Below are 24781 nucleotides of genomic sequence, written 5' to 3'. Positions count from 1 at the left end.
AGGTCATGAAGAGTTTGAACTTCATTCTGAGTGCAATGGAAACAATGAAAGGTTTTATTTTTTTATTTTTTAGAGGGAGGAGGGGCAGAGAGAGGAGAGAATCTTTATTTTTTTTTTAAGATTTTATTTATTTGACAGAGAGAGAGCAAACACAAATGGGGGGGAGCAGCAAAGGGAGAGAGAGAAGTAGCTCCCTATTGAGCAGCAAACCTACTTGGGACTTGATCCCAAGACCCTGAGATCATGACCTGAGCTGAAGGCAGGCACTTAACCAACTGAGTCATCCAGGCACTCAAGACACTGAAAGGTTTCATATGAGGGAGTGGCATTCTCCAGTTTATGTTTATACAAAAGTCACCCTCTGGCTGCTGTACATAGATTAGATGGAAGGCAAGCTAAAATATTTTAGGAGAGGAGAGCTCAGGAGGCTGCCACAGACCGCTGGCAGGAAATTAAGGAAACTTGGATTAGGGCACTGGCTATGGAATGGCAAGACAGCTGAATGCAACGTAGAAGTCAAAATAACTGGTCTCAGAGTGTTTGATTATGGACGTAAGGAAGGAGGGGTCGATGCCCTTACAGAAGCACCTGGAGACTCAGTGGGTATAGTGGGCAACTCTTGATCCTGGGCTTGTGAGTTCAAGCCCCATGTTAGGTGTAGAGATTATTTAAAAATAAAATCTTTGGGGCACCTTGGTGGCTCAGTTGGTTAAGCATCTAATTCATGATTTCAGCTCAGGTCTTGATCTCAGGGCTGTGAGTTCAAGCCCCGCATTGGGCTTAAAATATAAAAGAAATACTTAAAAAAAAAAAGAAAATATAAAGAAAAATATTTTGAAAAGACAGAATGGTCTTATAAATTAACTAAGTCATGGAGATGTACTCTACAGCATGGTGAATGTAATTAATAATATGGTATAGCATACTACAGAGTCGCCAAGACAGTAGATCATAAAAGTTCTTATCATGAGAAAAAAATGCCTAAGTAACCCTGTGTGGTCACAGATGCTAATTAACTAGACTTACTGAGGCGATCATTTCACAATATATGTAAATACCAAATCATTATAATGTATACCTTAATATAACATTATATGTCAATTATAACAAAAAAGAAAATCCTTTAGACTCAGATTTGAAGGAATGATAAAATGAAATAAGATCCTCATAACTTAGGGATGCCTGGGTGGCTCAGTTGGTTAGGCGGCTGCCTTCGGCTCAGGTCATGATCCCAGCGTCCTGGGATCGAGTCCCACATCGGGCTCCTTGTTTGGCGGGGAGCCTGCTTCTCCCTCTGCCTCTGCCTGCCATTCTGTCTGCCTGTGCTCGCTCGCTCTCCTCTCTCTCTGACAAATAAATAAAATCTTTAAAAAAAAAAAAAATCCTCATAACTTAAAAAAAAAAAATTATGCCCTTCAGGTTTCCAGACTGAATGACTGGGTATATGAGGTACTTTTTACTGAAATGAGAAACACTTGAGGAAGAACAGGTTTTTAGAAGGAAGGAAGATCATATATATATGTGTATATATATATATATATATATATATATATATATATATTTTTTTTTTTTTTTAGAAAAGCTCTGGGCCAGGGGCACCCGGGTGGCTCATTGGGTTAAGCAACTGCCTTCGGCTCAGGTCATGATCCCAGGGTCCTGGGATAGAGCCCCACATTGGGCTCTCTGCTCAGCCGGAGGCCTGCTTCCCTTCCTCTCTCTCTGCCTGCTGCTCTGCCTACTTGTGATCTCTCTGTCAAATAAATAAATAAAATCTTAAAAAAAAAAGTAAATAAAAAGCTCTGGGCCCAACATGAGGCTTGAATTCATGACCCCAAGATCAAGAGTTGCTCACTCCACTGACTGAGCCAGCCAGGTGCCATGGGGAAGATCACATTTTTAAGATGCTTTTTAACATCACACATTTGAGATGCCTATGAGACAACGGGCCTTTTAAGAAGCTGTCCACAAAACGTGATACAGTTGAGACAGTGGTGATTTCTTATGCTTGTAGAGAAACACCTGACATAACGCATTCATGTTCATTTTCCAACTTATGCCTCACAGCAACTCCGGGACAGGCATGAATGACGATCCTCATTTTATAGCTATAAATGGAGGCTCTGAAAGGTGTGGCTTTTTTCATTCAACCTTTACTAGGCAGCACTACATTCCAGGCCGCAAGTCAAGGAATAAGGAGAGGGGTGTCGACTCAGTAGAGGAAGCTACTCCTGATCTCAGGGTTGTAAGTTCAAGCCCCACAGTGGCTGTAGAGATTACTTAAAAATGAAGTCTTTATGAAAAATTTAAAAAAAGAATACAAGGTAGAAGATAGAATGCTGTCTCGAGTATGATGTGAATGATAGCGTGACACTCCTCCCAGAAATATGCTCCCCTATCCTTAGGTGAACAAGTCAAGACAGAAAGCCCCAGGAGTTATTAAACAAGTACAGGACATAAGGACCATGGATGTTCAGTCTGGACCATTAGAAATTCTCAAAGGGCAGTTTGTGGAGAAGCAGTTGAGATGAGGGATTGCAAGAGGGCTGAGCGGCTTGTCCCCATGGCGCTTTGGTGAACAGAATCTGACGCTTTAAGCACTACCCCTAGAACGGTGTATAGTTTGTACAACTGTGGACCGAATTAACGAGATCAGAGACCTGTTCGCATGAAGTAAAACCATGTGTCCTACCCCACTGTGTAGAACCAGGAGGTGAGAGGGCCGACACTGAATGTATCTCTCTCACAGACACACAGGCTCTTTAACCTCCAGGGAGGAGTCCAAGCTAGCAGGGGCGGAGTCCCAGTAGGAGCCGTTGTGGCAGTGGGCCCTGGGGCCTGATTCATGAATACATTGCTGAAGGTGATGGCTTAGTGTTTGGGGCACAGGCCTCTGGGTCTGGAGGCAACTCTCCAATCCTGTCAGCAAGGTCAAGGCTTGGCTTGCCCTATGACAGCTAGACCAGCATGGGGAAAAAGGGATCCAGAGCTGAAGACCCATCTTCACTTTCTCCAAAGAGTGCTTTCTTTCCAGAGCCTAAGACAGAAACCAGTGGCTCCCTGGCCATCTTTTGCACTGCTTTTCTCATCCTCAGTGATCAATTCCAACCCTCTTCTTTTCTCCCTCCAAAAAGGATCTGGGAAAGCAAGAGGGGAGAAATAGCTGGCCCTCCTTCCCAGCTCTTTTGCATGGCGAAGGCTGCCTGCCTGGGGCCCTGTTTAGAGGGCTAGGGGGTGGGTGCATTAGCCCTCACGTTGGACCTCAGGCTGCCAATCAAAGAGCTTTAATTCCAGGTACCATTTGTGTAAATTCTCCTCACCTGCACTGAACCCAAACCACTTGGAAGGTTAATGTGATTGATTCACCAGAACAGAGAGGCCAGGAGGGGCAACTGCAGGGGTCTTTCTCTCTTTAGACCCAGGGGGCTCCCCTGGGAGGGAAGAGGCCTGAAAACGATGCTTCTGAGCATAAGACAGGCACTGACCTAAGAACAAGCACCCAATCTGGAGGGCAAACCCTGCCTTCAGGCATTGAGTTTTATTGAAATGCTACATACATATTAAAACATCTTTATATACATTTTCCCCATTACAAGATTACAAATATACATGTCAAGGTCAGCATCTTGTATATTAGAAACAACTGTAGAAAACCTATGTAGAAAACCTAACTCCAGCAATTAAATTGGTGTTCCCCATCTGCCTGTAACAAACTGGCACAATTCATCCAATTTCTTAAGTCCAGCTGCTGACAGTGAAACCGCCATATTCACATGGAATGTTTTTCCAAAGTAGTAGTGACACTCAGTTTTGAGGGGGGAGAAAAAAATCTGTCTAGAATTCTGAGAGCCTGATTGTTCAGGGAAAATTGGGAGTGGGGGACCATTCTCTTCAACAATATTTTGATTATAAACTTGATAGTGGTTTTCTCTCTAAATAGCAATGAAGGGTTGTCCTCTGGTCAGAGCAATGTAATAAACCCCGTTGTGTGCAATAAATAATGGTTATATGTCTTTTTGCCAGGATGAGAAGGGAGGTCCTTGAGCAACACTGTTCCATGTTGAGAATGTAGCTCCTGGAGGAGACAGCTCTCTCTGTCCCATGTGTGGACAGACACCGGGTGTGTGCAACCCTTTATCTTCATCCTCATAATCCAGAAAACAAGGGTCAATGTCTTTCTGACTTGGGTACCAATTTGCGTCCTTACCATAAGGGAAGCAAAAGTTAATCGGCAAGTTGAGGCTGCCTTGGGAAGAGGCATATGGGAAAACAGAAGGGGCAAGATAAATATAACAGCCCATCAGCGGGTTCCAAGGTCCTCCAAGAAGGTCTCTTTTACTGAGTCCAGGTCACTGTGCACATCTTAGGGTGTGAAGGATTCCTTCTGGTATCAACATTCACTGTTTTCTGGAATTTTCCGTAATGCCACACTTTTTCCTCCTCCTCCTCCAACCACCCATTTCACAAAGAGCTATCAACCTAAGAGTCTGCTAGGCTAAAATGCCAAATATACAATGGAGGAAGTGAGCCTTCACCCAAGCAGCCATGGGTTAATGTTGTAAACACTGCAGAATTAAGATTAGTGGCCAACCCAGGAAATAATACTAGGAAAGGAGAAAGATGCCCAGAGCGATGCAGTGGAAAGAATTGGAATCTCTGTCTGTAATCTTAATGCGCTGATTACAAAGGAGGGAGGGGAGTGGAGATCATCTACGTGAGCATCAATTCCAATCTTCAACGCCAGGAACTTCTCAAAGCAGTCTCAGCAAAGGTGCCAGCACCCTTGATGATGTTAGCTTTCCAAGTATCTAAAGATGCTTTGCTTCAATCCTGAAGTGCTATCATCTGTTTTGAGGCGCTTAGGTGAAGGGGATGTCATTAAGGATGGAGTCCTTCTCCTTACCTAGAGAGCAGAGAAAGAGTCAGGACCAGCTCAAGACCCTCATACAAGTCCTTACCTTCAGTTAGCTCTTAAGGAACACAGAGTTAAATCATGGATGTTTAGGAAAAAGAGAAATATAAACTTTCCGGGAAAGTTTCAAAGCTGATGACCTACTGCGGGTAGCAGTCCTCTTGTACTTCAGTGGGGAGTACAAGATTAACACCACAGTGTAAGCCTTTAAGCCAGAAATATCTATATTTTTTTTACTTAAATATCAATCATCCATCAATCTCACTCTGGACAGCCACCAAATCAGTTCTCAAATTCCCTACCTGAGGCTTAGACGATTCCTTCGCTGCCTCAGCCTTGGCAGGAGAAAGTGTATGGAAGACAAAGTTTCTTAAATTTCGGGGTGCACTGGGGTTCACTTCAGAGAGGGCAGCCAGTTTCTGAAGCACAGCTTTGGGCTGGTTTAGCAGTGAGCCTGTCTTCGGCTAAAGAGAGAAGAGTTGGTTGGCATCAGATCCCAAGTGCCAAGGGAAGAATGAGAAGCCAGTCCCTCCCTGCCTCCCCCTCGTCTTGAGGGGACATATTCCTACCCCACTCAAGTAGAAAAGAAAGAGCAGACTCCTTTGACATCTACTTCCATTTCCTGCAGCCACCTCCCTCTGCTAATGACAGAGTACTCCCTTAGCCTGATCTGGGCCTGTAGAACCTTGCAGATCATGAACTCCCCAACCAACCTGGTGGGCACTTTCCGGACTGATGGATTCAAAAGGATTTCTGAGTAAAGACTTTGGTTCTTGCATAACCACAGCGCGATTGGCTGAAAAGACAACACAGAGAGGCTTGTTCTGGGCAAACCTGGATAGAATGACCTTTAAATCTAAACAAGTTAAGAAGCCTGTAACTAGACCAGTAAACTAAAGCTTAAGAACTTAGATTATTTTATAACAGTGACTTGAAACTATAGTAAGGAGCAGCAGGAAGACAGACAACCAACTTGAACATTGATAAATAGTTGACAGTAATAAGCAAAAACAAGCATGGTAAGAGTACAGAATAGTGTTTTAGAGCCTCATTCTGGAATTAGATATATCTGGGTTCAAAGTCCACCTCTAACACGATACTGGGCAACTAAATAAAGAAGGCAGAATTCTTGCTCTGAGAGGCCTTAGAAGATGAAGTCAAACCAGCTACATATACTCACAAGTACAATGTCCACTGCCCAGTAGTCTAAGATCCAAGAACACTACCCTTTCCCATCTTGGAGGGCCTCTTTAAGACAATGTTAGACACAGGCCCATGCCTAAGCCACAAGAATCCCTAAGGCTGGAGTCACTTCAAGGCTCCAGCACAAACAATCCAGGGGGCTGGAACCTGAGGACAGCCAATAGCTCACCATTTTTCTGTAGTGCTTTGGCTGTAACCTTCTTGGCTAGCATCATAAACTGACTGTCTTCCCCAATGTCTTCTTCTTCGGCTGCAATTTTTCCCTGCTGTGCCTGAAAATAAAAATCAGCATTAACAGAAGGCTACCCTGCCACCAAATAGTTAGCATAGCCTGGACTGGGAAGCTAAGGTACCTGGGATATCATTTGTTTTCCTTTTTGCAACCTTTGTTGCTGTACACAAAAAAAAATCGGTACTGGACAAACATGAATTGAACCACTCATGGTCATCTTCTCAAAGAGCAAAAGAAAACTGGATTAAAAGGGACAGCAATAAATTGCCCAAGGTTTTGAGACTATCCTGACAAGTGAGGTGAGTGGGTACTCTCTTATTCATAAACTAGGGACAGAACAGAGGACTTTTTTTTTTTTTTTTAAAGATTTTATTTATTTATTTGACAGATCGCAAGTAGGCAGAAGGGTAAGCAGAGAGAGAGAGGGGGAAGCAGACTCCCCACTGAGCAGGGAGCCCGATGTGGGGCTCAATCCCAGGACCCTGGGATCATGACCTGAGCCGAAGGCAGAGGCTTTAACCCACTGAGCCACCCAGGCGCCCCAGAACAGAGGACTTTCGTGCAGATTTTCTACCTGGTCCCGAAGCCACTGCTCTCGTTCAATTCGCTCCTTCCTCCAACGGGCTTCTGTCTCGTCAAGCTGCTCCTCGATCTGATCATCATCAGAGTCTCTGTGGAACAAGTCCATCTGGGAAGCATCATCTAAAGCAAAGAGTCAAGGCTGTCAGCATTCTCCTAGGAGAAGGTGCCCGGACAGACACAAGGTACTCATTGTTCCTCATACATTGGCACAACCTTTCCCCACTCACTAACTCAAAGTCATGGTGACAGCCGGGTCTATTGCAGTTTGGATTTCCACTCGCCATCTTAAAGTGGACAAACACGGTCGCTGTACCATTTGTTTCTGAAAGCAATGACCAAGATACCTATGTTTTTCCATCGGAATTTCCTCATTCGGCCAGGACCGTCACTATGCAGATCCCCATCAGCAAGGTACCTCTCTTGGTATAAACGTAGCTGTCGCTTATCATCATCCAACATCGTTTTCCTGCAGGAAAAGTACAGCATTCAAAACCAGGACCACTCTGGCTGGTCATAGAAACATCCCATCACGCAAAAGGGCCTGTTGGGATACTGACATGTGTATTTTCTTGATCTGATTCTGCAGCTCCTCATCAGAAGGAAGCACTTCATCAATTTCCTCCTGTTCATATTCGTCCAGCTCTTCCCCATCATACTCATCTTCACTTCCCACGTCACTCCCCGACACCTCTGCCTCATCCTCCAGGTATTTCTTCAATCTCCTAGAAAAGAATTGTGAAGATCAGAAACGCAACAAATATACACAGACTAAGGATGGAGTGAGAAAAGCAGAACATAGAGCCACTTAAATTTTAATAATATATTTTGAAGATAAAGTCTGTCATTTAATACACACTGGATGCCAATAATTGTGCTTTCCAGGCATCATGGCATTATCTTAAGGGGAGGACTATTATTCCCTTCAATTTACAGTTGAATGAACTGAGACCGAGAGAGTAAATAAATTACCCAAAGTCACACAGCTGGGAAGTAGTAGAGCCTGTATTCAATGAGGTTCTTTAAAGCCGGAACTCCCGATCTCCTTTATACATTTGGGACATGCCCGCTGGCAGGTTCAGATCATTCTGTTCTGTATTTAAGCTCACCAGTGTTGGGAGACAGGTTAGAGATGGTATGGTACAGAAACATAATAGCCTGGGATCCCTTACAGCTACATCTTGACCCCCAAGTTAGAGGCATGACTGAGGCTCAGAGTTACTGGTGAGTAAAACCACTATTAGTTAGTTTTTGTGACCTCAGTTCCTACTGAGAACAAGTCTGCTGTCGCTCTGAGTTCAAAGTCCTGTCATCTATGGCTGTGAGTGGCAGAAGTCTGATGGCTTTCGGAAGGCTGATCTTTATCAAAGACTTATGTTATTTTTTTTTTTCAAGATTTTATTTATATATTTATTTGTCAGAGAGAGAGAGAGGATGGAGAACACAAGCAGGCAGAGCAGCAGGCAGAGGCAGAGAGAAGCAGACTCCCTGCTGAGCCAGGAGCCCGATGTGGGACTCGATCCTAGGACCCTGGGATCATGTCCTGAACCGAAGGCAGCAGCTTAACCAACTGAGCCACCCAGGTGTCCCAGACTTATGTGATTATTTTAAAGCTGAATTCCTCTAAATCTCAGGGTTCCTGGGGAATTCCTTCAAGGGCTACCAGCTGAGTTCTCTGATCTTCCCATATACCCACTTGGAGCTGTTCAACTTTTAGCTGTCATTCTTCCTAAGATTTCATTTGGACAGAGGACTCTGCTGTTAAATAAGGTTTAAGAACCACTACCCTAGAAAAATCTATAGATGACCCAAACCTGCAAGAGATAGTTAATTTTTTTTTAAAGATTTTATTTATTTGACAGACAGAGATCACAAGTAAACAGAGAGGCAGACAGAGAGAGAGGGGGAAGCAGGCTCCCTGCTGAGCAGAGAGCCCAATACGGGACTCAATCCCAGGACCCCGGGACCACAACCGGAGCTGAAGGCAGAGGCTTAAGCCACTGAGCCACCCAGGTGCCCAAGAGTTAATTTGACAAGTGACAAATTAAAGCCCCAAACTGATCTTAATAGAATAGAATGATGGGTTAGAGACAATAATATAGAGCTAGTAGGGATCAATATGATATCCTATATGTGAATTCCAAAAGTCATTCATGTACAATATAATACTGAATACCTATTAAAATGGTCTTTATAAAACTGTAACATCACAGGAAAATGCTTATGGATATCCCAAGTAAGAAAGAAGCAAGACGCAAAAGTGTACATACAAAAAAAAAAAAAAAAAAAAAAAAAAAGGCACAGATCTCAACTATATGAAAATATATGCATAAAATGGTTATGGAGCAAGCTACCATCTACACATTCATTAAATATTTGGATGATGAGCACAGATAAGCTTTTATTTGTAGCTTCCTATCTTCTTTTAAATATTCTAAAATAAATGGTTTACTTTCATGAGCAGAAAAAAACATAAAAAAAAAAAAAACCCAAAAATGAACAGGAGGTCATTTGCCCAAGACCAGGATGAGGAAAACCTGAAATGACAGTAATTCATAGGAAAAAAGACCCTAGTCCTAGACAAGGAATTTTCGTCGTCTTCTAAATCCTCAGGATCTACAGTGACTCTGCTCTTACGATCGTTGGTTATTTTTTAAGTCATATGAGCCCAGAACAAGGATGTGGTTATATTGCTACCTACAGCTGGAGTCCAACCACACCTGAGGATAAAGAGAATATCCAGGACATGAGGAGTTGGGAAGCAACGTTATATGAGAAATAGCTGAAGGAACTAGAGATATTTAGTATAGAACTCACTTAAGAGTACATACCATCTTTGAACACTCAAGAGATAGCATGAGAATGGGGTTTATTTCATCTGTGTTAACCACAAAAAGCAACAAAACCAGCAGACTTAGGTAAAACAATAGCAAGCTACAACTTAACCATTAGGAGAACTTTCTCTAGCAGTGGAAGGAATGGCCCTAACACCTACATTTGCCTTCTCAGCTTCTCAGACTGCTTCAGGAGCTCTTCCTCATCACCATCTTCACGGTCTCCCAGTGCCAGATCTTCATTATCAGAGTTACTGCGTTCGTCCTGAAAAAATGCAGAGTATCACACATGGGGTTAGCAGAACAAAACTTGTTCTGCTTAACTCTGTTCTGCCTAACTTTAGTCCTCAACTAAAACAGGATTTATAAACTTCTGCTCAAACATCTCATTCTAGGAAATGGCTTCAGATAATATGCCAAACTCAGAATTCTCAACAATTCAGACTAGGAAAAAGACAAACAGCAGCCACACCTGGAAATCGGTTAGGATTACTCTGTTTGCTTCAAACTCACCTCATCACTATCAAGCTCATTATCATTTGGGACAAGCCGAAAGTCTCCAAATTCCTCCTCTTCACCTTCTTCTTCCCTAAAATGCAAATCAAGAAATCAATAAGTAAGTTGTTGAAAGCAAACTACAAGGATTCAGTCAACTTAGAAACTGAAAGTATTTTATTGGCACCAACAATCTCTTCAAGAAACAGGAAACAAAGATGCCTTGCCTTTAAAAAAATTTTAATTATGATAAAATACACATAAGGTACCTCATCTCAGCTGCCCTGCCCGAGACCCCCTGAGTGCCAACCCTATTCTCCAACTCGGTCTCATTTCCGCTCCAACAAGATGAAAGACACTCTCATGAACCGGGAAAAACTTGCCAAATGGCAAAGCACAAGTGTGCATTGGTGGGAAAGGAACTGCTTGCCGAAAGAAGGTGGTTTATAGAATGGCTATAGCAGATGATAAAAAACTACGGTTCTCCTTAAAGAAGTTAGGGATAAACAATTATCTCTGGTACTGAAGGAGTGCGTATGTTCACCAAGAAGAACAGTGACCCACCCTAACAACCCCAAAGTTCAGGCATCATTGGCGGTGCACACTTTCACCATTCCAGGCCATGCTGAGACAAAGCAGCTGACAGAAACGCTACCGGCTGTCTTAAACCAGCTTGGTGCAGACTGTCTGACTAGTTTAAGACTGGCCGAAACTCTGTCCACACAACCTGTGAATGGAAAAGCCCCACTTGCTACCAGAGAGAACGATGATGATGAAGTTCTAATTCTTGTGGAGAATTTGGATGAAGCTTCCAAGAATGAAGAAAATGGAATGGAGTCAACTTCTCAAGAAGATAAAACTTGAAGAAGTTACCGGGAGCTGCTATTTTATATTATGACAGCTTTTTAAAATTTTGTTCATGGATCTGATAAAATCTAGATCTCTAATATTTTTAAGCCCAAGCCCCTTGGACACTGAAGCTCTTTTCAGATTTTGCTTATACACAATTCATTCTTTGGAGTGAATTAAGCTGAAGAAGTCTGGGAACAAAGTTTGAAGCAATGTTAATTTAATCAAGTTCTTTGCCTAGGACACAAACAAACAAAATACATGTATCACAAGCACAATGCCCCATGCAGAGCCTAGCATGGGATTTGATCTCAAAACCCTGAGACCATGACACAAGCTGAAATCAGGAGTCGGACGCTTAACTGACTGAGCCACCCAGGTGCCCCAAAACTCTCTACCCTTTAAACAACAGGTTCCCCCTCTTCCCTCCCCTCAGCTTCTGGCAACTACCCTTGTACTTTCTGTCTCTAGGAATTTGACTACTCTCAGTATCTCATGTAAGTGGAATCCTACAGCACTTGTATTTTGGGGACTGGCTTATTTCACCTAGCATAATGTCCTCAAGGCTCATCCGTGTTGTCACATGTGTCAGAATTTCCTTTCTTTTTAAGGCTGAATAATCGTGTGTGTGTCCACCACATTTTGTTTCGTCACTTGGGATGTGTCCACCTTTTCATCATCATGAGTAATGCTAGGATGAATATGGGTATACAAACACCTGAGACCCTGTTTTCACTTCTTTTGTGAATATATTTGAAAGTGGAATTGCTGGATCATCTTCTATTTTTAATTTTTTGAGACACTGCCATTCTGACTTCCACAGAAGCTTCCACATTTTACATTTCCCACCAGCAGTGGATAAGGGTTCCAATTTCTCCATATCCTCGCAAACACTTATTATTTTATGGGCTTTTTTTTTTTCTCTTTATAGTCGCCACCCTAATCGGCGTGAGGTGGTATCTTACTGTGGTTTTGATTTGTATTTCCCTAATTATTAGTGTTGAACACTTTCATGTGCTTATTCTTGCCCTCCCCCCTTTTTAAAGAGAAATGTTGTGTTTAATGGTAAAGCTTGGCACACATTTAGTACCAGCCATGGCCTTAAACTGAAGCAGCAGGGACAGGTAGGTGACCCCCACGAAGGCTCACGTGCCGAAGAGAATGAGGAAGGCGACCATCACACAGAAGAGCCCCGTGTCCTCAGATAGGGCAAAGCCCAGAATGGTACAGAAGAGCTGCCCCTGGAGAGAAGGGTTCCTAGCACAGCCAATGGTCAAAGCTGCCACTGTTCAGAGCCAGCCCCTGAACCAGCCACACTAACCGTGGCAGCCTCAGCACCAATAAACATGGCTGCTGTGGCAATGTCCCAGGAGACAATGCTGGTCTGGAACTTGGTCAGGGCCCCCATAGTGGGGAGCTGCCCTAGGAGGCTGTTTAGATGGGATCCTGGCCTACTCAAGGAGGCAGACACAAGGCTGACTGGAGCCCTGGCACAACAGTAGATCAGAGCCAAAGAAATGAGCAATGCCCAGTCCTCTGCACTCTCTGCCTCCCAGCTTTAGCTCTAAGTTTCTATTCTTGCCCTTTTTAGTTTTTTCCAAGATTTTATTTATTGGGGCGCCTATGTGGCTCAGTGGGTTAAGCATCTGCTTTCGGCTCAGGTCATGATCCCAGGGTCCTGGGATTGAACCCCACATCGGGCTCCCACTCAGCAAGGAATCTGCTTCTATTCTTCCCCCTACTTATGCCTTTTCTCTCGATTTTTCTCTCTTTCAAATAAACAAATAAATAAAATCTTAAAAAAAAAAAAGACTTTATTTGAGAGAGAGAGAAAGCACCAGTGGGAGGAGTGGTGGAGGGAGAGGCAGAGGGACAAGCAGACTCCCTGCTGAGGACGGAGCCCAACTCGGGGCCTGACACCAGGCTCAGTCCCAGGATCCTGAGATCACAACCTGAGCCCAAGGCGGAGGCTTGACCGACTGAGTCAAACAGGCACTCCGTACTTTTGCTTTCTTTAACCCTGTTCTCCACCAACTAAAGGAAAGTATTGTAATTTCTTTACTTTGCAAATAAGACTCAAATGTACCGTAAGACTCTCAGGATAGGAAGCGCCTAAGATGGTTCCTTATTGCTGACCTCAGGATTTTATCAGAAGTCTGGGCCTTCCTACATTCCCTCCAATCACTGAGACTCACCTGTCTGTGGGGAAAGAACCTGAGCAAAGAGCAAGTGCTTCTTCCATGGGATCCCCCAAGCTGCTCTCCTTCTCCTGCTTACTTAACTCTGATGGAGCCAGAGTAGAGGCGTCTATACCACAACAAAGAAAAAGATTTGTCATCAAGAAAGAACAGCTCTGTCCTTTCCCCAGCTCAATACAGTTCTAAGGTAAGCTTGCCAAAAAGAGCTCACCATCCATTCATTCAACAAATCCTTATTTGGTGCTTACTATGTGCCAGGCACCAGGGATATGGTAGTGAACAAAACAAAAATCCCAGCTCTCAGAGAGCTGACATTCTAGCATCGGGGAGGAAGGAACACGCAGGTGGAAATAAGTAGGCACTGATATGAAATTAACTATACACCAACTCTCTTCTAAGCTTTGCATGCATATTAACCATAAATGAGAAATCACATGGGTTAAGTTAAGAAATCACTGAAGCTTAAGTTGACATTTTATCACGTTAAGAAAGAAAGGGCTCCAAATGTCAGGAAGCTAAGAATTCAAACCACCCACAAGAATCCGTCACAGCCCTGCCTTCTGTGAATTTCTCACCCAAGGGTAACAGGCTTCTCTTCAAGGACAATGACTTAAGATATTTACTATGGTGAGCCTGATCTCTTGGCTATTTACCCTGAGAAGTGAATTTTCCTGAACAAAGATTCAGAAGTTCTTCTAGGTTCTCTTTCTTGTCGTTCTTCCTGGGCAGAGATTTTTCAGTCTGAGATGGGAACTTTCCAGTACACAGATCCAAAAGCTCATCCATGTCTGCATCCATGGCATTCTCATCCATACTGGCCAATGGCAACCCTGGCTTCAGAGCTTGGTACTGGTTCCTGTGGTTTCTAACATTTAAGAACCTACAAGCACAATAAAGAATATAAGACATTCTCTAGGGGAAAAAACAAAGTAGTGAGTAAAAAATTTAAAGAGGATTTTTTTTAAGAAGGTGGGGGAGGGGTTGATGGAGAAGGAAAAAGAGAATCTTAGGCAGGCTTCATGCCCAGGGCAGAGCCCAAGGCAGGGTTTGAGCTCATGACCCTGAGATCATGACCTGAGCTGAAATCAAGAGTCAGATGTTTAACTGAATGAGCCACCCAGGCATACTGTGGGTAAAAAAATTTGATGTTTCTTTTCTTTTCTTTTTTCAAGATTTTATTTATTTATTTGTCAGAGAGAGAGAGCACAAGCAGGGGGAGCTGCAGAGAGAGGGAGAAGTACCCTCTCCACTGAGTAAGGAGCCCAATGTGGAAATCAATCTCAGGACCCTTGGATCATGATCTGAGCCGAAGGCAGATGCTTAACCCACTGAGCCACCTAGGTGTCCCCAAAATTTGATCTTTCTAAAACTAATCTTAAAAGCTGAATTCCAGGGGCACCTGGGTGGCTCAGTGGGTTAAAGCCTCTGCCTTCAGCTCAGGTCATGATCTCAGGGTCCTGGGATCGAGCCCCACATCGGGCTCTCTGCTCAGTGGGAAGCCTGCTTCCTCCTCTCTCTCTCTGCCTACTGTGATCTCTGTCAAATAAATAAATAAAATCTTAAAAAAAAAAAAAAAAAAAAGCTGAATTCCAGGGGTACCGTGGCTCAGGTCATGATCTCAGGGTCCTAGGATCAAGCCCTGTGTCAGTGTCCCTGCTCAGCAGGGAGCTTGCTTCTCCCTCTCCCTCTGCCCCTCCTCCTGCTTGTGCTCTCTCTCATATACAATAAAATCTTAAAAAAAAAAAAAAAAGCTGGATCCCAAACCAGAAGATAAAGGATTCAAACTGTAGCCCTGTGATACTCTAAAGAGGGAGGGAGTTTAGTAAGAGAACAAATGCTATTAGAAAGGTAAAGGGGTAAAGGATAGTTTTAGGTTTCAGACAGTACCAGAGTAGAACTTGGTGTTATGTCCATGTAATGTGCCACAGCTCTGTCCACCCTCAATCCCACACTTCAATCCTAACACAGCAGGACAGATAATCTGATGCCCTTACAAGAGCTGTGCATTTCAAGGAAAGCAGAGCTCGAAGGATCAGAATGCCAGCAAGGACTATTTACGTTTTATTTTCTGGAGAGCTTTTGTTCAAACTTGCAGAATGTAATACTAATGGTCTGTACACCTTCTCTTTCTCAGAAGAGAAAGCACAGATGGAGCAACAGAAGCTCACTTTATTTTTAAACAAAATTAAGCAGTACCCAGCACCATTCCACCCACAGAAACATAAAACTACCTACCCATCTGCATCCAACAGTTGGCTCTGAGTGTCATCTTCTAAACAGAACTGGAAGTCTCCGGCTCCTAGGAAAAGTGTCTTAGGCTCTGGGGAGGCGTTATACAGATCCTGGGAATCCTCTATGGGAAGCGAAGGCTCAGACAGCTTTCCTGAACTCTGGCACCAAAACAAAACCAAACAAAAACAAAACATTTTATAATTGTCATTCACTGTCATGACAACAACAGAAGTTGCTATTTGCAGGATTTTATCTACTCTCAGGCAATTGCAGTTGAGGAGGACAATGCATAGCCAAGAGAAGAATAAAGGAAAAACGTCTTCAAGAAAGTAAGAATGCTGGATGAGGCTTGTTTTTAATACACAAAGGGGGTGGTTTCTTTAAACTAACATACATAATGTGGTGGGAGTTGCTTGGCTTTGACACAATTTAGCAGTGTGGGAAGTAAAAGGGGGAGGAGATTAGAAAACCATTACCATCTTACCTTAGAAGCTGAGCTGACCAGACTGGCTCGAAATAGCCCAGGGGAAGGAGATCTGAATCCTCCTGGCTGTAGCGAAAAAAGCTGGTTCCCCGGCCTGTCTGTCTGTTGCAAGGCTGATAGGATGGAATCGTGGAGCCAATCAGCTCAAAATACTATTGTGGCTGCTCTCCTTTGTTAGCAATGAGATGAATCCTCTTCATCTAAAGAAAGAGAAATAACTTTTAAGTGCATAGGTCCAGAAATAAGGTGGATCTCTTTAGGAAAAAGAATTGAGAAGAAACTGCTCAGATAACATTCATAGGCAAACCCCTCAAGTTCTAAGTTCTAAAACATGAAGGTGAAGGTGAATTATGGTACTAAAATGGCATTATACAGTTGGGGTTTGTCACTAAGCTAAGTGACACCTGAAAGTTCCCATCTTTCTCTCACCCTGCCTAACACCTATCATCCCTCTCCCTGTTATCCAATCACGTATTCATCTTCTTTTCATCTACATAGGACAGAAATGTTTCATGGTTCACTTAATCAACACATACTACTAAGGACTTATTATATGTCCATAGTCAACTGTAAGGAAACCAAATGTAAGCTTTCAAAAACAGAACGAAGAAAAATCTTCTAATTCACAAAGTCCTTTTAGAAAAATCTTCTAACTCATAAGTTCTTTTCATTGCCACAGGGAAGACTGAGAAAAGTCTACTAGAGTTAAAAAAAAAAAAAAAAAAAGGAATCTTATGGAATTGTAGTCCTTAAGTACCAAAGCTAGAGGAGCTAAGAAAAGTCAGGTTCTGTGTAAGAGTCATTACTTACCCAGTTTGCTAGACCTTTTGCCTGAGATTTCATCTGTTTCTGATTTTTCTTCACTAGGAAAATAACTATAAAATAAGAAAGTAAATTGTTTGTTTCCGCTTTTTTTTAAGGGGAGAGGCAGAGACAGAATCCCAAGCAGACTCCCCACTGAGCTTGGAGTCAGACGCAAGTCTCCATCCTATGACCCATGAGTTCATGCCTCAGCAGATATCAAGAGTCAGACGCTCAACCGACTGAGCCACCCAGGTGCCCCATGTTTTTGCTTCTTATGAGAGGGCAAACCCAAGGGAATCTTATCTTTCACTAGAGAGAATTACTTACCCCATCTTGGAAGAGTTGTCCTTAAATAGAAGTAAGGTAGAATCGGATGACAGAGGCTTGGGGACAGACAGAAGTCCAACTGATTTCCCAATGTCACTACTGCCATCACTGTTGTCTTTATCTATTTCTTTCTCGTCTTTGGTTTCTATTTCTTCACTACCGAGAAGGAATTCTGCAATCTTCACCAATCACGCCACCCAAAAACAAAAAGAGTCAAAAAATTCAAAAGCAAATATGCTGTTAGCCAAATATATGGCTGCTTGGTTACAGGTCACATCTTAGATCTGAAAAGGTAAATCTGAAGGAAGCTTGGTCTAACCATTAGCAGTAACATAACTTTCCGACACTTCTAGAGCTCTTTTATACTTATTTTACCTTTTACCTTCCCCAAATTGCTAAAAGATTGTGAAAGACTAGGTTATCATTTATTGAGGCAATAAGAGGCTAAATAATTAGCCTGAGATTGAAGGACAACTAGTGGCCTCAGACCAAAACCAGACTGTGACATGCTACCTAGTTCGGCCTTTGCTTTCTTTCTTTCTTTTTTCTTTTCTTTCTTTTTTTTTTTTTTTTTTAAAGATTTATTTATTTATTTATTTGACAGAGAGAGAGATCACAAGTAGACAGAGAGGCAGGCAGAGAGAGAGGGAAGCAGGCTCCCCGCTGAGCAGAGAGCCCGATGCGGGACTCGATCCCAGGACCCTGAGATCATGACCTGAGCCGAAGGCAGTGGCTTACCCCACTGAGCCACCCAGGCGCCCTTTCTTTCTTTTTTCTTTACCCAAGGATAAATAGGAGCCAACTCTCACAATGACTGCAGAATTCCAGCAAGGGAGCTTTTCTTTTTTCTTGTGTATGTATGTATGTATTTCCTTTGGTGGCTTTTTTCTTTTTCTCAGTACCCAAAACCCTATCATCATCTATCTTACCTAGCCAGAAACAAGGGCAAGAGGCCCTTCTAAAAATACCCTCCTCAGTGAAGAAAGAAACTCAGGAAGGACTCAGCTTGCCTGAGAACTTATTCCAGACCTCCACCTGACCAAGGTTAAGACCGCTGTTCATCCTAAATAGAGAAAACTATGTAAACAACAAGATAAAAGCAACTATGAATACAAAGCTGTTTCCATTTTAGCCCTATGTTTCAACAAGCAGACTAACAGGTAGAAGCTAAGGCTAGGGCCCTGTAAACGGCAGGTAGTCAAAGGTGCTGAGAGAACTGAATGCACTAGGACTTCAGTACCTCTGAGCTAGTTACATCACCTCTGGCCCTAAAGTCTCTTATACAATTATACATGCTTACTCTGCTCTTATTCAAATCTGATTTTCTCTTTTTCTTATCCATCCTGACCAAGTAACAAAATTAAATAATTTTCAGAACCTCCTGATTGCCTTCTTCCTCCACTTCTTGCTCTAAATCTTCCTCTTCTTGCTCTAAATCTCCCTCTTCCTCCTCTTCTCCATCTTCCTCTGACTCATCCGTCATTTCTTCCTCCTCTTCCTCTTCTTCAAATCCATCTTCATTATCTAACTTAAATAATGCTTGGCGCTTTTGGCGCTCCTCAAGCCTACGGAGTTTCATCGCTTCCTGTAGTTTGGCTTTCAGCACCTGAAGCTTTTCACCTGAACAGAAATACGGAGAAACACTTCAGACAGAATGACCGACTACCCACTGTAATCATGGAAGCATGTGTTTCAGGCAACTCCAGAAGTGTTCTAGTCACATCCCCAAAGGAAAATCAGAGACTTTAGTACTCTTGGCTTTTGTTACCTTAACAAATAAGGAGTATAAAGAACTAAAATGTAAAAGAGAACTTTCACAGTGATGTCCTACACCCTGGAATAATATACCACACAGAGATTATAAAGTTATTAAAGAACAAAAACACGGTGGAAGAGCAGGACTCTGGCTCTGGCTCAGAAGCCATGAAGGACAACACTGATAATATTTTAGATTTTTTTTTTTTAATTTTATTTATTTGACAGAGAGAGATCACAAGTAGACAGAGAGGCAGGCAGAGAGAGAGAGAGAGAGAGGGAAGCAGGCTCCCCGCTGAGCAGAGAGCCCGATGCGGGACTCGATCCCAGGACCCTGAGATCATGACCTGAGCCGAAGGCAGCGGCTTAACCCACTGAGCCACCCAGGCGCCCCAACACTGATAATATTAAGGAAAAAAAGAAACAAGAGTAAAATGGGCAAAGGGTATATTCAAAGAAAAAATGAACATATGTGGTTAATAAACAAAAGTAATGCTTAACCGGGGCGCCTGGGTGGCTCAGTGGGTTAAGCCTCTGCCTTCGGCTCAGGTCATGATCTCAGCGTCCTGGGATCGAGCCCCGCATCGGGCTCTCTGCTCAGCACTGAGCCTGCTTCCTCCTCTCTCTGCCTGCCTCTCTGCCTACTTGTGATCTCTCTCTCTCTGTCAAATAAATAAAATCTTAAAAAAAAAAAAAAAGTAATGCTTAACCTTATTTCTTTTTTTTAAAGATTTTATTTTTAAGTAATCTCTACACCCAACGTGGGACTTGAACTCACAACCCCAAGACCAAGAGTTGTATGCTCCATCACCTGAGACAGTGAGGCACCCCTCCCCTCATTTCTAATTAAAGTGATACAAATCAAAATAATTTGTCAAAATAATTTGACATATTTGGCAAAAATTAGAAGGTTTGATAATATCTCTTATTAACAAGAAGATAGAGGAACTCTTACACACTGCGATTCCGTGTGGAATTGGTACAACTATTTTTTTTTTTAAGATTTTATTTTTATTTATTTGACACACAGAGAGAGATCACAAGTAGACAGAGAGGCAGGCAGAGAGAGAGGGGGAAGCAGGCTCCCCGCTGAGCAGAGAGCCCGACTCGGGACTTGATCCCAGGACCCTGAGATCATGATCCAAGCCGAAGGCAGAGGCCTAACCCACTGAGCCACCCAGGCGCCCTAAAGATTTTATTTATTTATTTGAGCCAAAGAGAGAGAGCACTACCAGGGGGAGTAGCAGAGGGGAGGTAGAAACAGACTCCTGGCTAAGCAGAGAGTGAGACATGGGACTCGATCCCAGGACCCTGAGATCATGACCTGAGGCAAAGGCAGATGCTTAACCGACTAAGCCACCCAGGTGCCCAGGTGCCCTTGGTACAACTATTTTGAAGGACAATGGGATGATACATATCAAAATTTGACTCAATAATTCCACGGAGTAAGGAATTCTGCATCCAGATACACCAATATACACCTGATACTGGGGTGAAACACTGTATAAAATGCCAAGAACTAGAATAAACAAGATATTCATTAACAGGAGTATAGTTAAACAAATCATGTTATAGTTGCACAATGGAATATTATGCAGCTGTTAAAAAAAAAAAAACCCTTTAAAAGCGGGTGCCTGGGTGCCTCAGTGGGTTAAAGCCTCTGCCTTCAGCTCAGGTCATAATCCCAGGGTCCTGGGATAGAGCCCTGCATCGGGATCCCTGTTCACGGGAAGCCTGCTTTTCCCTCTCCCACTCTTGTTTTAACATTGTTAAAACAAAAAAACAGATAAGAAATAGAATGCAGGGGCACTAGAGTGGCTCAGTCGTTAAGGGTCTGCCTTCGGCTCTGGTCATGATCCCAAGTGTCCTGGGATCAAGCCCTGCATCGGGCTCTCTGCTCGGTAGGGAGGCTGCTTCCCTCCTCTCTCTGCCTGCCTCCCTGCCTACTTGTGATCTCTGTCAAATAAATAAATAAATAAATAAATCTTAAAAAAAAAAAAAAAAAAAACTTCAGAAGCAAGAAAATGTGTATCTGAGCTCTGAAGTTACGAGGTCTGGATTAGGCTGCTGGTTCTACTACTCACGGGCTGTGTAAACTCGAGCAAGTGGTTTAAATGCTTTGTATATCAGTTTCTTCATATATAAAATAAAGATATTGATGTTATCTACAGTAAAGTACCTAGCGCAGTGCCTGGCTGAAAGTAAGTATCCAATGTCTGTCTGTCTCTTTCTCTCCCACACACACACAATGGTATACATATACATTATGAATTTTCTTCCTAGAACACACAAAAAACTGTGAACAGCTACCTTTAGGAAGAATAACTTTACATTTCATACATTTTCCTCAGTGTCTTAATTTTTTTCTTTGTGTCATACTAATTGTATTTTCAGAGTAGAAGTGGGGACTACAGACATTGTTAAAACAAAAAAGCAGATAAGAAATCAGAATGCAGGGGCACTGGGGTGGTTCGGTCAGTCGTTAAGGGTCTGCCTTCGGCTCTGGGCATGATCCCAGTGTTCTGGGATCAAGCCCTGCATCGGGCTCCCTGTTCACGGGAAACCTGCTTCTCCCTTTCCCACTCCCCCTGCTTGTGTTCCTGCTCTCCTTATCTCTCTCGCTACATCAAATAAATTTTAAAAATCTTAAAAAAAAATTAAAAAAAATCCAAATGCATGGTCTAATCATCCTATTGTTTCTAAAAACATATACATACATACATGGAAAGAGAGATTAAAAAGATACACAATAGGGATGCTTGGGTGGCTCAGGAGGTTAAGGGATGGACTCTGGATTTCAGCTTAGTTCATAAACTCAGGGTTGTGAGATCAAGCCCTGGGCTCAGGAGGATGTCTGCTTGAGATTCTCTCTCCCAATCTCTCTCTTGTTCTCTGTCCCTCCCCCAACTCATGCTCATGCTCTCTCTACAATAAACAAATGAAAAAAAAAAGATACAATATAGTTGTGTCTCTGATAGAGAATCGTAGAAGCTTTGTCTTTATTCTTCGTGTTTTCTACATGAATATTTATAGTTTTTTAAATTAATATGTTAGTTTTTAAAGTTTTTTCCTTAAGTAATCCCTATACACCATGGGGGACTCAAACTCACAACCCCAAGATCGAGAGTTGCATGTTCTTCTGACTGAGCCAGCCAGGCATTTCTATTTATTGTTTTTTACAAGACAAAGACAATTGGAAATAAAGTCATCCTACCCACCCCACACATCTAAGCAATGCTACATGTGAATCATTCCACAGGTACTGCTATCCAATCTCCAAAGTGTCCAAGGAAAGAGATTCTAGAACTTTTCATGACAAGGTCTTCAGTCGCCATAAATACCTGCCCGAGTACAAAGCATAAGGAATCAAACGAACAAAAACATGAACTCAGATACCTGGCTTTGTGTGGCCTGCTCCATCCAGCTTCTCAGCAGCCAAAGTCACAGGTACCACATCTGCCTTCAGCTCTTCCTTTCCATCAGTATCCATGCCTTTCACTATGATGTTTACATTCACCTTCTGACCAGCCCTGGGCTTGACCACTGGGTTAGCATGCTTCCAGAAACGCTGTTTCAAAGCTTCCAGTTCTAGATCCAAACACCAACAAGTATGTCAGTTTGCCATGCTTAAACTCTTTCCTTTAAGATTCCAGTTATGTTTAAGTTCAAAAATTGTCCGGGGGGAAAAAAAATACCCAAAGACACCAAACACTCCTTTGCTACTAACACCTATGTCAAATTCATACCCATATAACTTAACCCGAACTAATAAAATGTTGCAATTGTTCTTCCCCAGTATACTTCACAAATCATTTTACGGTAGAAATTTATAACTGAAGTTTCTAGATGTAAACAATTCTTTCTTTTCCTCATTTTTAAGATTTAAATTCAGTTAAGGGACGCCTGGGTGGCTCAGTTGGTTAAGCGGCTGCCTTCGGCTCAGGTCATGATCCCAGCAACCTGGGATCGAGTCCCACATCGGGCTCCTTGCTCGGCGGGGAGCCTGCTTCTCCCTCTGCCTCTGCCTACCACTCTGTCTGCCTGTGCTCATGCTCTCTCTCTCTCTCTAACAAATAAATAAATAAAATCTTTTAAAAAAATAAATAAATTCAGTTAATTAACATATATTAGTAGTTTCAGATAAATGTAGGCAATTCTTTTTTTTTTTTAAATAGGGTTTTTTTTTTTTTTTTTTTTTTTTAGATTTTATTTATTTGTCAGAGAGAGAGGGAGAGAGAGCAAGCACAGGCAGACAGAATGGCAGGCAGAGGGAGAAGCAGGCTCCCCGCCGAGCAAGGAGCCTGATGTGGGACTCGATCCCAGGACGCTAGGATCATGACCTGAGCCGAAGGCAGCTGCTTAACCAACTGAACCACCCAGGCGTCCCAAATGTAGGCAATTCTTAAAAAAAAAGTATTGAACTGGTAGAAACTGCACCCTAATTATCATTCAGTGGCTTAATTTTTCATAGATTCCAGCCTCTTTTTAAAAATTTACCTATTCTGAACATTTCACTATTAATTAGCAATTTTATTAAATACGGACAACATCAATTTAAAAAAAAGGGAGAAATGATAATCCATCCAGTTAGTGATGTAACTCAGCAGCAGGACTGGAAAAGTCTGTTGGTGAAACTGTTGTACTAGTAAGATCAATATCATCAGGAAGGAAATCCTATTTACACGTGGCCTCTATACCACACACCCGACTAGTATACAAAGGGGAATATATATGCTGGGAGCAGTTAGTTCAGTGGTCCAACGACAACAGGGTCTCTCCCCACTTCCCCATTGCTATAATAGCTCAGAATTTCTTTTTCCTTTCTCCCTCAGCTAGCTGTGACCTGACATCTTCACCTTCTGCCTCTGTTTAAGATCTCACACCATAGTGGGCTGTTTCAAGAGAGCTGATAGTTATAAAAAAGATTCCTTTGGGTTTAAGGTATGTTAGATATTTTCACGTGCCTTCTCTTCCATCTAAAATGTCAGAACACTTCAAGTTTGATTCTTTTTCTAAAACGCACCTGAGGGCACCTGGGTGGCTCAGTCCTTAAACCTCTGCCTTTGGCTCAGGTCATGACCCCAGGGTCCTGGGATCGAGTCCCACATTAAGCTCCCTGCTCAGCGGGAAGCCTGCTTCTCCCTCTCCCACTCCCCCTGCTTGTGTCCCCCTGCTTGTGTCCCTCTCTCACTGTGTCTCACTGTGTCAAATAAATAAATAGAATCTTTTAAAAAATTAAAAAATGAATGATAAACAAAAGTCTAGGAAGAGAAGATGTAAGTTTGCACCTGCTTTTCTAGCAGTTCAGTAAGGCTGGAAGCAATGGGGAAATGCAAGTGGAAAGGTAACAGAAGTAAGCAGGTTGCTATTGGCCCCAATAGAACAGAACAAATGGATGTGGAGGAAGATATGTTTGGGACCCAAAATAATAGTGAAGCAGAGGAGTTGCCTTCATTCTTCTAGAGAAAGTCAGTCTCCTTAAAGCTCTTCAACTCCAGCATACCTGGCACCTACTTCCCTTGCCTTTTACTACATGACTCAACCATCTCTCCCCTCACCTTAGAAACCCTGCTCAGGCTCCTCTCACTCAATCAGTCTCTGCCCAGGTCCATTCGTGTCCTCCGTGAAAAGTGTCTGCTCCAGCTCAGGTCTCCACCAGCAGCAGCTTGAATCTAAAACTGTTCTCATTCTCATATTTTAGTCCAGAAAGTAGAAGAATTAAGGGCAGAGATTATTCCCTACACTATTACGGGAAGCAGGAGTCCTACATTTCTGGCATCCCTAAGTTGAGATCTACCTGCCTTTTCTCATGGAAATCTTATTTTATGTGAGGTTAAGGAAACTAAGCTGTTCCTACTGCTTTTACTCTTAACCCTTTCC

General features: G+C 42.7%; 1 protein-coding gene across 1 annotated transcript in view; it reads right to left on the bottom strand.

The window, feature by feature from the left end:
- Positions 1 to 3502: 3502 nt before the first annotated feature.
- The window catches only part of CLSPN (claspin), a 32802-nt gene continuing 11523 nt past the window's right edge, over positions 3503 to 24781 (bottom strand). Inside the window, 20 exon segments of the mRNA XM_047727688.1 lie at positions 3503 to 4900; positions 5212 to 5373; positions 5623 to 5705; positions 6282 to 6384; positions 6919 to 7046; positions 7271 to 7392; positions 7484 to 7648; positions 9919 to 10022; positions 10271 to 10346; positions 13297 to 13408; positions 13953 to 14179; positions 15535 to 15689; positions 16016 to 16078; positions 16081 to 16166; positions 16169 to 16201; positions 16204 to 16215; positions 16826 to 16890; positions 17147 to 17325; positions 18525 to 18766; positions 22298 to 22489. Coding sequence (XP_047583644.1) covers positions 4790 to 4900; positions 5212 to 5373; positions 5623 to 5705; positions 6282 to 6384; positions 6919 to 7046; positions 7271 to 7392; positions 7484 to 7648; positions 9919 to 10022; positions 10271 to 10346; positions 13297 to 13408; positions 13953 to 14179; positions 15535 to 15689; positions 16016 to 16078; positions 16081 to 16166; positions 16169 to 16201; positions 16204 to 16215; positions 16826 to 16890; positions 17147 to 17325; positions 18525 to 18766; positions 22298 to 22489 — 2420 coding nt within the window. The 3' untranslated portion in view covers positions 3503 to 4789.

This window comes from Lutra lutra, chromosome 4, assembly GCF_902655055.1.
Source record: "Lutra lutra chromosome 4, mLutLut1.2, whole genome shotgun sequence".
Lineage (NCBI taxonomy): Eukaryota > Metazoa > Chordata > Mammalia > Carnivora > Mustelidae > Lutra > Lutra lutra.
This window is presented reverse-complemented; position numbering and strand designations above follow the sequence as displayed.